General features: G+C 37.4%; 1 protein-coding gene across 2 annotated transcripts in view; it reads right to left on the reverse strand.

Moving 5' to 3' along the window:
- The window catches only part of SND1 (staphylococcal nuclease and tudor domain containing 1), a 420,776-nt gene that overhangs the window by 223,032 nt on the left and 183,602 nt on the right, over positions 1–14,142 (reverse strand). For both annotated transcript variants that reach the window (XM_035698273.2, XM_049093379.1), the window contains exon 12: positions 8,121–8,221. In XM_035698273.2, the coding sequence (XP_035554166.2) occupies positions 8,121–8,221 (101 nt within the window). The remainder of the gene's footprint in view (positions 1–8,120; positions 8,222–14,142) is intronic.

Below are 14,142 nucleotides of genomic sequence, written 5' to 3' on the forward strand. Positions count from 1 at the left end.
GTTGTAGTCTGTAGGAAACACAGAGGTACAGCATTTGAGACTGAGTCAAACAAACACATCACATTCCCTTCTTACTACACCCCAGTGAAGTACACATAAGCTCATTTCCAGCCAAGAATGCTGCCTTTGCCTTCACAGTTTTAGTGGGGTCTGAAATTTATGAAAGAAAAGAAACAAAATAAACAGAACATTTAGTCATGGGGGATAATTCAATAGAAGAGGGTTTTTGAATTTTTAAATATTATTCTCAGAGAAAATATCATATCTGTGGACTAGGAACAGGATGCCATTGAAAACACTTGAACAAAAAATTTAAAGATGAGTGCTGGAATAAAACATCTAGGGGATGCCTGAATGGCTCAGTGATTCAGCGTCTGTCTGCCTTTTGCTCAGGACAGGATCCCAGGACCCATGATCTAGTCCCACATCAGGCTCTCCACAGGGAGCCTGCTTCTCCCTCTGTGTCACTGCCTCTCATAAATAAATAAATAAATAAATAAATAAATAAATAAATAAATAAATAAATAAATTCTAAACAAAACAAAAACAACCAATTAAAATGGATTAGATTAAGAGAACAGTCTCGGGATCTCTGGGTGGCGCAGTGGTTTGGCGCCTGCCTTTGGCCCAGGGCGCGATCCTGGAGACCCGGGATCGAATCCCACATCGGGCTCCCGGTGCATGGAGCCTGCTTCTCCCTCTGCCTGTGTCTCTGCCTCTCTCTCTCTCTCTCTCTCTGTGACTATCATAAATAAATAAAAATTAAAAAAAAAAAAGAGAGAGAGAACAGTCTCTGTAAATTTCATAGAAAAAAATCATTTCAGTTTTAGAACTACCAATACATTCCTGATGCTTAACACAATGCTTAGTACATACCAGATATTTTATAATTACTTGATAAAATGAACTAATGAGTAAGTGAATGAGTGAATAAGAAAGTGAGAATGAATGAAAATGACTGGTGGCTGGCAGTGCAAAAGAGGTCTTAAAAGAATGGAAGAACATTTACGGAGATATGAAGTGTAAGATACAATACTGATAGGATTTACAGAGTCAGAGGCAAAACGGAGAGAAAGAAAATAATTGAAGAAGTAATACAAAAAAAAAAATCAGTTGAAAACATGAGTGTTTGGCCCATTGCATACGAAGCAAAAAAGGACACACCTAGAAACATTTTAATAAATTTTCAGAAAACCAAAGAGAAACAGAAAATGAGAAAATCTTCCAGAGCCAGAAAAAAAAGGTTAAAAGAAATGGAAATTTAAAGGAATGGAGATAGAATTCTCATAAACACTGATGAAGCAATTGAACAACATGTCTTCACAGTTCTTGGGAAAATAATTTATTTTGAAGCTAGAATTTCATATAGATATTATCAAGAATATAGGCAAAATGAAGACATTTTCAGACACGCAGGAATTCAGAAGTTTTACCACCCTCACATGTAAAATCAAGGTTCTTCACTAAATCAGAAGGAAACACCACAAAAAGAATGAATTGAGATACAAGTGGTAGGTGCATAAGAAGAAATACAAAATAGGGGCACCTGGGTGGTTTTGCTGGTAAAGCATCCGACTCTTGATCTCAGTGCAGATCTTGATCTCAGGGTCATGAGTTCACACCCTAAGTTGGACTCCACACCCAACATAGAGTCTACTTATTTAAAAACAACAACAACAAAATAAAAACAGAAAAAGAAGTACAATATGGAGAAAGAGACAGACATACACACATCGTGAGAGAAACAGGGAATTAATTTAACATTTCTCTGGGGATATAATAACAGGATTTCTTTTTCAGTAGGCTTTCGAATTATCATACTTGGTCCAACAATGACTTAGAACTGTTATGGGGTGGGGGTGGAGGGTAAATTTTTTGGGTTAAACTTACAAGCAAAGCTTAGAAGACAATTACACAGATAGGAGAAATGCAATAAATCTTAAAATCTAAAACTTTTATTTATTTGACAGAAAGAGACCTGTAGGGAAAGAGGAAAAGGGAGAGAATCTTAAGCAGACTCCCTGCTGAGTGTGGAGCCAGATGGCAGGGCAGGTTCAATCACATGACCTCAGGACCTAAGCCAAAATTGAAAGTGGGACACTCAATGGACTAAGCCACTCAGGTGTCCCAGAAGAAAAACTTTTAAAAAGAAGGAGGAGTCCAAAAAAGGTAGCATTCTTTCTAAGCTTTCAGAGAGGAAAATACTCTACTGTTAATCAGCAATAGTAACTGAACTTTATGAAGTTCACTAATGGTAAAACTTAAATAATATAACAAATTGGAAGTTAAAGGATGAAATAATAGTGTAACTATTCAAAAATACTCATCTTTTATATAAGTAAATAGATACAGTTTAAAGTTAAGCATTTTTAAATTAGTAGTGTTAAATTTATAAGGATAACTGTCCAAAAAGTAAAAAGTAGACACGACTAAGAAGTTAGTGTCTATGCTTCCATGAGAGTATTTGTGGGAGGCAGTGGCCCAGTCAGTGATATTAATGTCTCCATACTTTCTCAGGTGCTAAAAGAATATCTTCAGAATGTTGTAGGCAACTCTGAGTAAGAACACTAGTCCAGAAAATTGGGTTTCAAGAGGCCACTTTCTTCCTATGTTTAGCTTAAAAGTCAGATATTAGTTATGTTTTAAGATTTGAAAACTTGAGAGAGAGGAGGTTTGGCTTGATTGTGAAAGCCTTAAAGCTAGAGAGAAAACTCAAGCTAGAAAAGCTGGGGGTTGTATGACACTTCTACTATGGCTGAGAAAAGCCAAAATAGGATTAGAAAAGGATTATTCTAGAAGGACTAGACCTGACTTCAAGCTTCAGTCACATAAGGAAACTTGAGGAAAATTCCTACAAACTGGAACCAAAGAAAATGAAAAGATAAGGGGCACCTGGGTGGCTCAGTGGGTGAGTGCCTTCAGCTCAGGTCATGATCCCGGGATACTGGGATTGAGGCCTGCTTCTCTCTCTGCCTATGTTTCTGCCTCTCTCTGTGTTTCTCATGAATAAAGAAATAAAATCTTTAAAAAAAGGAAAAGAAGAAGAAAAAAGCAGCACAAGTCTCATTCCTTGCAAGTGTGATTATCTGGTTTACATAAACATAATAAAAGGCAAGCTCTGTCTATGAAGAATCCAAAGAGACATAAAGAAAGTTCATAAGGATGGCTCTGTGGCTCCTGGATAATAGTCATTATAACAAAGAGGTAACTAAGATGTCCCAAGTCCAAAAGATCTTTGACAATACCTCTGGCAGCAAGGCCTCATACTTGTGTGGGCAACAAGTGAGCAGAAAGCACAAGGGCAAGGCAGTAAAGCAGTAGAGGGAAACATGGTTTCAAAAAGAAGGTTAGGAGGAAAAAAAATCACCTCCTCCCCCAAAATATGACACTGTACAAAAATAGGCATTTTCCAATTGTTCCTATTCTATAGTTTCATCTCTATGCCATTCTTTACTATCCAAAAACAGGTCATGTCAATGGTCTACTGCCACTGTGAATACTTCACATAATGAGAAACACTGGGGAATTATCTTAAGCGATACTATATCTGGGGGATCTGTTATAGTTTTCCAGGGCTGGAGTGACAGACACTAAGTGAGCATGTGAGGCTTAACCCTAACTTGTAATTTTTAGGCACCGCCTTATAAACGTGAACAAATTTTAACACCTTTCTCTGAAAAGGTGACATGCAGAAAGATGTGAGCAACCAGTTAATAGACTATAATATATGGGTTTGCCAAACTGGAGCTCCAAGTAATCGGGAAGTCCAGGACAAGAAAAGGTCACCTCAGAAAAATCTCACTCTTCAAGAAAGCTCTGACAATAAAGAAAGAACGAGATTTTAATCACTGAAGCTAATTACACAGAAGACTAAATCACAAGAAGAGTTATTTAAGCATCTTAAATACAATAAAAAGTAATTAACAAGAAGCGCCATCTTGACAGCTTCATGTCACAAACCAAGCCTAAAAGGCTCAGCTAATTCCCAGCCCGGGAGCCAGAGAATGAGAAACAACTCTAAGTTTGATCTTTTTATTTTTTATTTAAACTGTTTTGATTAACAGATAACAACTCTTGCCAACTCTACAGTGAAGTTAATCAAGAAAAAAATTTTAATCTATTAGAGGAATGATGAACCTCGTTTTCCTTGATTCTCCAGAGGGCAAGAGAAGAGAACAGAACACGGTCACATCAGAGGTGTCTCAAAGAGATCCTATGACTCAACTCCCTCTTGCCATACCAAAAAGAAAAACAGAAGGACTAGATAGACCGAACACTATTGAGGATACAGACATTTCACATACTTTGGCATGTAAGATACATTGAAAATCTGCTCTAAAATAACTGCAAGAGACTCCATCTCATCTGCCTCTTCTTTCTCATTACCCTGTGATCAGCAGCTTGAGAAGCTCTTTCATAGCCAGAGGAGCCCAGCTGATCTCTTGAACAACAGGAAAGCCTTTAAATGCTACACAAGCCCATATATAGGTACATAAGTCCACAGAGGATGACAGGCATAATTTGGATCAGATGACTTCGTAATTCTACATTCCTACAAGCCTGAACACTGTCTTACAGAGAGATGATGATGCATTATAGGAGCTCTCCTAAGTGACCTTCTCTGAACTGACCTGCACATTCTAGGATTTCAGCTGATGCCAATCAGAATGACTGAGGGTCACTCAGACACCTGTGCACTTTTGTCCCAAACTGTTGAGCCATTTGTTTCTGTCCTCATAACTATTTATACTGGTTGTGCTTGTTATTTTTAATTATGTACTTCATTAAATAGTTTATTAATAACTGAAATGAGTACTCAAAAAATGTGTTTATGAAAACAGCTGAATGCTTTTTAAAGGTTTATCAAAATGAATGGCTTTAAATGGCTGCAAAATAAATGAGGGGGGTGTAAATCACAAAAATCCAGAGTTTCATAGTGTTTTTAAAGACTCATTCTAAAGAGGAAGTTATGCATTTATCAGGTTAGCAAAGAGTTGATCTACTCTGCCCACAGACCAAAAATCTGGAAATATACATACATTTTCAGGTTTAAATGAAATGAAAATATTTTAGATTTAAAAAAAAATCCCTTCCTTAGCCAATGTTTTCAAATAATTAACCATTACACTAAGAAGGCTGTTAGTATACCTAGATTCTGACTATGAACTATTTGAACACTCTTATTTATTCATACAAGTCTTTTAATAGTATTATTTGGAATGATTTGCAAAAGGACAGAAAATTCAGGAGAATAAATTAAAAACAAAATCAAAGTGAGAAGAGTAAAGAGAAGCTATGATTACAAATAGAATATAAAAAGCATAATTGATATTAAAAAGCTGATCTTCCAGAAATAGCCTATCTTTGCCAAGGACATCCCAATAACCAAACAAAAAAGGAAAACTATCCAATACAACTTCTCCAGTATTGATTACGTAACAAAATCAGGGCTCAGTAGAAATAAGTGTCCAAGGTACTGAGACATCTAAGTATTCCCTGTTATGCTTCTTAAAAGGACACTCTACAATATAATAAAAATGTACTGAAACTCCCACTACAGGCTGAATCTGCTGAGACTGTAACAGGGAATATAAGTAACGAAAATCCCTACTTTTAGGGAGCTCAATGGTCTAGTGAGAGTTTGTCTCAAAAGTATCTGTAGATCTCAATTACTTCTCCTGAATGCAGCCCAGTAGTTGCTTCACAAAGTCTAGTATAGTAGAAACAACTCTCTAAAGAAACTCATAATGCTTCCCAGGCACCTTGCTAGGCTGGTCTAATCCAAGGAGACAATTTAAGTTATCTAGAAGAGGATCCCTGGGTGGCGCAGCGGTTTAGCGCCTGCCTTTGGCCCAGGGCGCGATCCTGGAGACCCGGGATCGAGTCCCATGTCGGGCTCCCGGTACATGGAGCCTGCTTCTCCCTCTGCCTATGTCTCTGCCTCTCTCTCTCTCTGTGTGACTATCATAAATAAATAAAAATTAAAATATATATATATTTAAGTTATCTAGAAGAATCAATACACTGGTAAATACTTTGGTAAATCATATAAAAATAGTATTTCTTATAATCCAGTTACAAGAACTGAAAGGTAGAGAAAGGTAAGGTCAAGGTTATCATCTCTGGCATGAACCTGAAATACAGATAGTCTATGCTGTCAATTAAGACCCATCAACTTGTGTTAACTAACCAAACTGAAAAAAAACATTGATACCTTCTCATGAAAGCTTGAGAATCTGACCATAACCTTGGCTGGAACAGAGACACCTAACCTTTGCAGAAAGGCATACTAGCCTGAAGGAGTAATCATCAAAGTCAACATCAACACAGTTGAAACTTAAGGTTTCATGGCATGGAACATGCCCAAAACACCCTACTACGGAATTTTTAACTAGCTGTTTCAAATTGTCCTATAAGAAGAAAAATCTTATAACATACCAGATTATATAAATTTTAAGCAGTGTGAATTTACTTTAAAAGTGTACCTCAGTGGTAGCTAAATGAAATAACCTGCACTAATGGATTGTTAAATATGGGTGGAAACCATCTACAAAAATAAAGATGTGGATTTTTACAGTACTGATGCAATCGTTTTTACCAGTGTATTACATAGGAGGAGTAGTTATTTCCTGAGATGACTCCTTTTTTGCGACAGTTAAAATATATAGGAATACCAACTTTCCAGCTCCCCATAACAGAGTAGCATGCATCTAGCTCCTAGTGACAAAATAGTAATAATCATTATTGCAACTTACACAGACAGAAGAATGACCAAATTATACATCCTAGTCTCTCCCATGTCAAAAATATTATATAAGATTTGTCAAGATTCTGCTTCTAATAAAACCTGTCACTTGTGATGGTGTTAAGGTAGTGACAACAAAAGCCTGTATCAAGCTCCTCTCCATGAAGTCTCTGACTAATGTACAGTAACGTTTACATAAATATAGGAGTGATAACCGTGACCAAAAGTTATTGCCAAAATGTCATAGCGCAAATGAGCAGAAAAGGATCCTATTTGGTAGGAGAGCTTCTGAAAGGTAAATTAGCTACAAGATCTTCTCTTTCCTTTCAGAGTCACACTGTAGCTTAGAGGTATTTCTCTTAATAGCTCCACTGTACTTTCAACAAGACAACCCCTGTTTTGATGGGAAACCTATTTTTTTCTTTCCCTCTACTATGCCCCCTTAAAAAAGAAGAAAACTATCAGTTTGGTAACAAACAGCATTTAAGATTGTTAACTAGAAATGGAAACAATATCATGCTGGTACATTTTATACAGACTAGAACTGCTACTGGGGATTGTTTTAATATTTATTGTAGAAGCATGGCCTAGCAGGCTACAGGCTTCTTTCTTCCCCCATCAGATAGAAAAACTGTTCATCAAAAAAAAAAAAGAAAAACTGTTCATCAACAAAGTTCCCAAGAGACTTTGGAATTTAACAGGATATGGCCAGCACAGAAGAGAAAGGCCCTATGATCTACTGAAAACATATGTCTATACAAAGATAATGTCGAATGAACCCCTCCCCCCTTTTTGAGGAGTGGAGGGTGCCTATAATTGAACTTCCTAAATTAATGTGTAGATAATTTTTCTACCCAATGTTGGATAGTACCTAGGACCTGACTCTCAATAAATGGCATTATTAATAGTAATAATGCATGCTACATATTGCCAAGCACACAGCCCAGTAAATCTTTTTTTTCTTTTAAGATTTTATTTATTTATTCACGATAGAGAGAGAGAGACAGAGAGAGAAAGAGCGAGCACGAGAGCAAGTAGACACACAGGCAGAGGGAGAAGCAGGCTCCACGCAGGGAGCCCGATGCGGAACTCGATCCCGGGTCTCCAGGATCACGCCCTGGGCCAAAAAGGTAGGCGCCAAACTCCTGTGCCACCCAGGGATCCCCCACAGCCCAATAAATCTTAAACAATAATGAAAGAATATGATTAGCTAATGAATGATTATAAAATGCTTTGCAAATGCAAACTGCTATCAAGATATAATTAAGACCACTGTGTTAAGAGCAACAGGAAGCAATTCAGGAAGAAGGGAAGTAAAGACTTGACAGAGAACAACTCATAGCTATGGCTGAGCCTCTGCCAGCGGAACACTCACATTCCTCCAATGGTGACAGTGGCACATGTACGCTCTGAAAAGGCAGGCACCGTCTCTGTGGCTGGGCTGGCTGGTCTAATGTAGTCCACAGTCACATTCACCTGCAAATAAAGAATTAAAGGAGTTAAGGTTGAGAGTTTGCAACATAGTTCACTAGCAGCATCGTGTGCCTGCCCAGTTGTGAAAGACTACCTCACCCAGTTTGATTTTAACACTTTTTTAAAAAACATCAAACAACAACAACAACAACAACAATCAAAAGATAGCTCAACCACAGACTGGCAGAAAATATCTGCAGAACCCTTATCTGACAGAGGGTTTTTAACCAAAATATGCAAAGAAGTCTTAAAATTCAACAGTAAGAAAGTGAACAACCCAATTTAAAAATGGGCTGAAGACCTGAACATCTCACCAAAGACCCTGAGATGGTGATAATGCTTTCCATCATAGATCAGTGGGGAAATACAAATTACAAAACTAATAAGCTACCACTACATTAGGATTGCCTACTAAATACTGACAGCAAATGCTGGCTTGGATATGGAGCATCAAGCACTCTCATTCATTGTTAGTGTGAATACAAAATAGCATAGCTACTTTGAAAGATGGGTGGTTTCTTACAAAACTAAACATATTTTACCATACGTTCTGATAATCACGTGCCTTGGTATTTATCCAAATGAGCTAAAACTTATGTGTAAGGTGTCCTTCAGTAGATGAACATATAAACAAACTGATACATCCAGATAATGGAATATTAATCAGCACTGAAAATGAGCCAATACACCATGAAAAGACACAGAGGAATTTTAAATGCATATTGCTAAGAGAAAGAAGCCAATCTGAAAAAAAGCTACATTTTGCATGGTTCCAACTATGTAACATTCTGGAAAAGGCAGAATCATATAAACAATGAGATCAGCAATTGCCAAGGGTCAGGGGGAAGAGAAGCGGATGAACAGGAAAGCACAGGTGATTTTAGGGCAGTGAAACAATTCACTATAATAATGATGGATACATGCCATTATAAATTTCTCAAAATCTAGGGAACACAGAACACAAGAATCCTATGTAAACTACAGAATTTAAATTGTGATGTATCAATGTAACTTCATCAACTATAACAAGTGAACCACTCTGGCACAGGATGGTTGTGCTTGTGTAGAGGTAGGGTTTATATGGGAGCTCTCTGTACGTTCTGTTCAATTTTGCTATGAACTAAAACTGCTCTAAAAATTTAAATGACTGATACCAAAAGAGAAAGACAAATGGCTAAACATTTAAGGTCCCATGGGTATTATAGTTGATAGAAAGGAGGTTGGCAATGTTCCTGGAGGACTCCTAGATAACATGACATAAAGCAATTCTTTAACCTTTTCAGACTCCTTGGAAGATCTGTTTCTTAAAATATGAAATTACTCTACGGAAAAACTGCATGTAATTTCAGTCTACCATAACTTCTCCAGAATCAAGTTAAGAAACATCAAGAACAAGCTGACAGTCAAATGGATGCTCGGGACAGGATGCTCAGGACTGGTATCACAGTATATTAATAAAACTACAAGCTAACTGCACCCAGTACCAATACAGTTGGAGTTAGGAAGTTTTTTTGGGAAAAAAACATCAAAAACCAAAAAACCAAAAATTGAATGGACCAGAAAAACTTTAAATTCTGAATGAAGGGATGCCTGAGTGGCTCAGAGGTTAAGCGTCTGCCTTTGGCTCAGGGTGTGATCCTGGGGTCCTGGGATCGAGTCCCACGTCGGGATCCCTGTATGGAGCCTGCTTCTTCCTCTGCCTGTATCTCTGCCCCCCGCCCTGTGTCTCTCATGAATAAATAAATAAAATATTTAAAAATAAATAAATAAATTCTGAATGAAGAAAGGATATGTATACAAATAGGTTAGGAAGCTACGAACCTAAAATGAGAAAGTTGTTTAACCCTAATATACAATATATGGATATGGACAATGATCTTTCTCTATGAAAACTTTTAAGAAAACAAGCATGTGGTATCCATTAACAAACATGCAGTGTCTGTTTTATAGCATTAAGGTATATGTCCAGTTTTGGTCACAGTCAAGGTTTACATATCTGCATTAAAGAAAGTACACTAGATCCTGAAGCCAACCTCATAGTGAGGGATATGATCAACTTCATTAAGTTCAGAACCTAGTTTTCTAAACACATCTTTAGTTCCCACTGATCAGCTTAAAGAAGCATATTGCATAGACATCAAGATCAGCCACAGTGCTGGTGAGCACCGTTAAAATCCCTTCAAACTGTCTGTTCCTCAAAAACTCATGTTAAAAATGAATACAGAAATTTTGAAAAGGACAGCTGCCTCAAAATTTGGACTGTCAGATCATTCATTTGAACATTCCATCTAATCATGGTTTAAAAGCAACAGGGAGGCCTATCAGAGAGAAAGCCAATTAAGGACTGAAGGTAAGGTAAATCTTTCTTACGAGAAGTACTAACATAACATAACATAACATAACATAACATAACATAACATAACATAACATGACAGACAAGAAGAAAATACACAGAAGACCTCTAGAGTCAAGTGTATACACTGGAATTATTGCTAGGTCTCATCAACTTGTCTAAAGCTAAGGAGCTCGGTACATTTGAGGGATATGATCAGATGAGAGTAAGGATGGGGCTTAACAACTAGTCCCTCCTACAAAGAGGTTTTAATAGTTTCCTTGTATGCAGCTGGCCAGAGTTACTACTGGCCAAAAGACAGGACAAGGACTGAGAGGGGCTAGAAACAGAAGCATTACTGACTCAAATCCCTCGGAATAGGGGATCCCTGGGTGGCTCAGCAGTTATGGGGGGTGTGGTGGGGGGGACGATAATAAACAAAAATTAACATCTGACCATCCTCCAGTTCGGAAGGCCAAAAGGCACCCTATCCCAAAACTGTCTTTCGGGAAAATAAGTTGAGAAGACCAAACAAACAAATAAAACCTTAATTTTCAATAACCTAAAGAATCAATAATTACATTCATCTCCCAATTAATTTCTTCCTTTATTTAGGAAAAGAACTGAAAATAAGGGATTAATGAGCACATTGGGGAGACAACACTGTTAAAGCAAACCTGAAGTACAGATGATCAGGCCCTCATTACAGCTCACAGCCAAGACACTCATCTTAGGCAGTTGTGACAAACCAAGAATTAAAGTCAATGTGTAATTAGCATTTATGTCCCTCTCCTGTGGATTCTGAGATCAGTTTCTCTACCTTGGAGCCATTTCTAGATACTCATCACTGCCTTGTCAATCATCTAAAAAAGAGCCACAATTTAAATAGTTTCGATTAAAACTATAAATCTTAGCAAGGTCTTTGAATAAATTATAACTTGAGTTTTGTGCTTGTGGGTAAAGTACACAGGAATGGCAGGAGTTAAAAAGTAGCAGGTTAGGGGCAGCCCAGTGGCTCAGCGATTTAGCACCGCCTTCAGCCCAGAGTGTGATCCTGGAGACCCAGGATCGAGTCCCACGTGGGGCTCCCTGCATGGAACCTGCTTGTCCCTCTGCCTGTGTCTCTGCCTCTCTCTCTCTCTCTCATGAATAAATAAATAAAATCCTTTAAAAAAAAAAAAAAAAAAAAAAGCAGGTTAGGGGGGCCTGGGTGGCTCAGTCCACTGAGTATCTGCCTTTGGCTCAGGTCATGTACCCAGGGTCCCGAGATTGAGTCCCACAGGGAGCCTACTTCTCCCTCTGTTTCTGCCTCTCCCCCTCCCATGAATAAATAAAATCTTAAATAAGTAAGTAAGTAGGTCAATGCAGATAGGTTCCTCATTTAATCAAGCTTATAGATACTCCTGAAATGTTGAGTATACAAGTATTTTATATGTACATAACACAAAGACAGGGCTTGATCTCTGATCTTTCTTTACAGCAATGACCCGAGGAAGCCTTGGGCTCTTGCTTGATTCTACTTGTCATTCTTTCTCAAAAGAGTCACATCCCATCTTTGGGTCTCACTTTTTCACCTGGAAAACTTAGAGCACTAGACTAGAACTTTACGGTATCACCAAACTCTCAAATTCCTAGCTAGCCAGACATGGTGTATTTTATGGCATTTTCTTAGGTCTCTGCAATTCCTACCTTACCCTTACTGTAATATATTGGAACACATAAGCTGTAAGTTCCAGGAGAAGGCAGGCATGCTTTTTACTCCCTAAAACTGTTGTCATAGGGCCAGTACAGGAGTAGGAGAGTATATAGTAAATATCTGTTTCATGAATGGATATATGTCATCCATCAGGAGCCCTTTCAGACATAAAATTCTAAAGGACACCTTTGAAATGAGAAGGCTCATTTTTGAGGGCTGATTTGTCAGGTTGTTGATCTTTCCACCTTTCTATATGACAAAAATATATTTAAAACATGGAGGAGAAGAATATCCTGAAATCAGGATAAAGCTTTAATCACAGCCATTCCTGTAACAGGAAAGCAAGCAAATTACATGTAATTTTCCATATTATGTGTTTCTCAAACACATTTTCAAAGAAAAACAAAAAGGTAGGGGGCAATCTAATTGGAGTCATCCTATTAGATTGTGGAGTCTTCCCTGAAAGGAATTTCAGGGACCATTCAGAGAAATGAAGATGGAAACTTAAGACCAAATTTATATCACAATCTCTTATAAAGCATGGAAGTAATTTAGTTCAACAGAATAGCTTTGGGCCACAGCTAAAGAATTCTAAGGCTCTATGGATGGATATTCTTCATACAACTGATCTCTCAAAAAGTCAGACTACCAAAGAACTTCGTAGACTTTATAAAAGTGATGATAATGAAATGACAAAATGACAAAACCTGAACCATGTATAAAGGATAAGGAAGTAAGAAAAACCTCATATCCACAACATTTCCAGGTCACAGCCTGAGTTTAGTATTAATATAACTAGGGCTCTTATGTAAGGCTATTTTGCATGATTACCATATAATCCCACCCCCTATTCCACATGGCCAATCATAAATTCACAAAGAGCTGTAATAAATACCCTGCCTCGGGAAATAAGCTCTTAAATGACCCTTCATTCTTATGACAGAATTTCCAGGTAGTTATGAAAAGCTTCTATGCACCCCTAAAAAAGACACTGTCATCTGGGCAAGTCCAGCTAACACACCCAGAAGACAAAAGTAAGTAGAACAAACTATTTTCCACAGCTTAAATAAGAGCATAGACTCTGGAGCCACGAGGCTGCAAGGTTTGGTTCCCAGCAATTCTACATAAGAGCTGTGTGAACTTGGATAAGTTACCTAACTTCTCTGTGTTTAACATGGACAACTCTCCCTATCTCACAGTTATATGAAGAAATGCATTAATAAACACAAGGTGTTTAGAATAGGGCCAGACTCAGTAAGCTCTACGTGTCGGTTATGTTTAGATAAACATGTACTGATTTTCTTGGAAGAGAGCCTAGCACAAAGTAAGTGCTAAATAAGTGTATATGACATAAATAAATACATCCATACATATATGCATAAATAAGATGCATATTGACTTAAATCATTAGACTGCTAAAATCATTAAGTAGAAAGACTCCATTAAATACACTTTTCTGCTTAAGGAGCCACAGCAAACAAGAATATGTACTTCATACATATTCATTCCAACTTAGAGATAAGTAGGGCTTATTTTAAAGAATGATACTCTATTTAGTATTTATTTACACATCTTCTAGATTAATTTTGCAGGTACCAGTTATTGGAGATTTTATTTACCAAAGATAATTAAAGCAGAGTGTGGGGAATAATCTCAATTAATTAATAGGTTAACTAGAGATATTTTGAGAGGCTACACCTTGCCTTACTAAATTAGGAAGATAATCAACAAAGAGACCAAGGTCTCCATTTGTCTAGACAGAATAGGGCCTTTATAATACTCTTCAATATTTAAGTATGCTTAATCTTTCTTCCCTACTAAATAAAAAGCACCTTATGTATTTCTTACAAAAATATTAGATGTATATATTTTTAATTTGCAAACAAATTTTAATTA

The sequence above is a fragment of the Canis lupus genome, chromosome 14 (assembly GCF_003254725.2).
Source record: "Canis lupus dingo isolate Sandy chromosome 14, ASM325472v2, whole genome shotgun sequence".
In the NCBI taxonomy this organism is placed as follows: domain Eukaryota; kingdom Metazoa; phylum Chordata; class Mammalia; order Carnivora; family Canidae; genus Canis; species Canis lupus.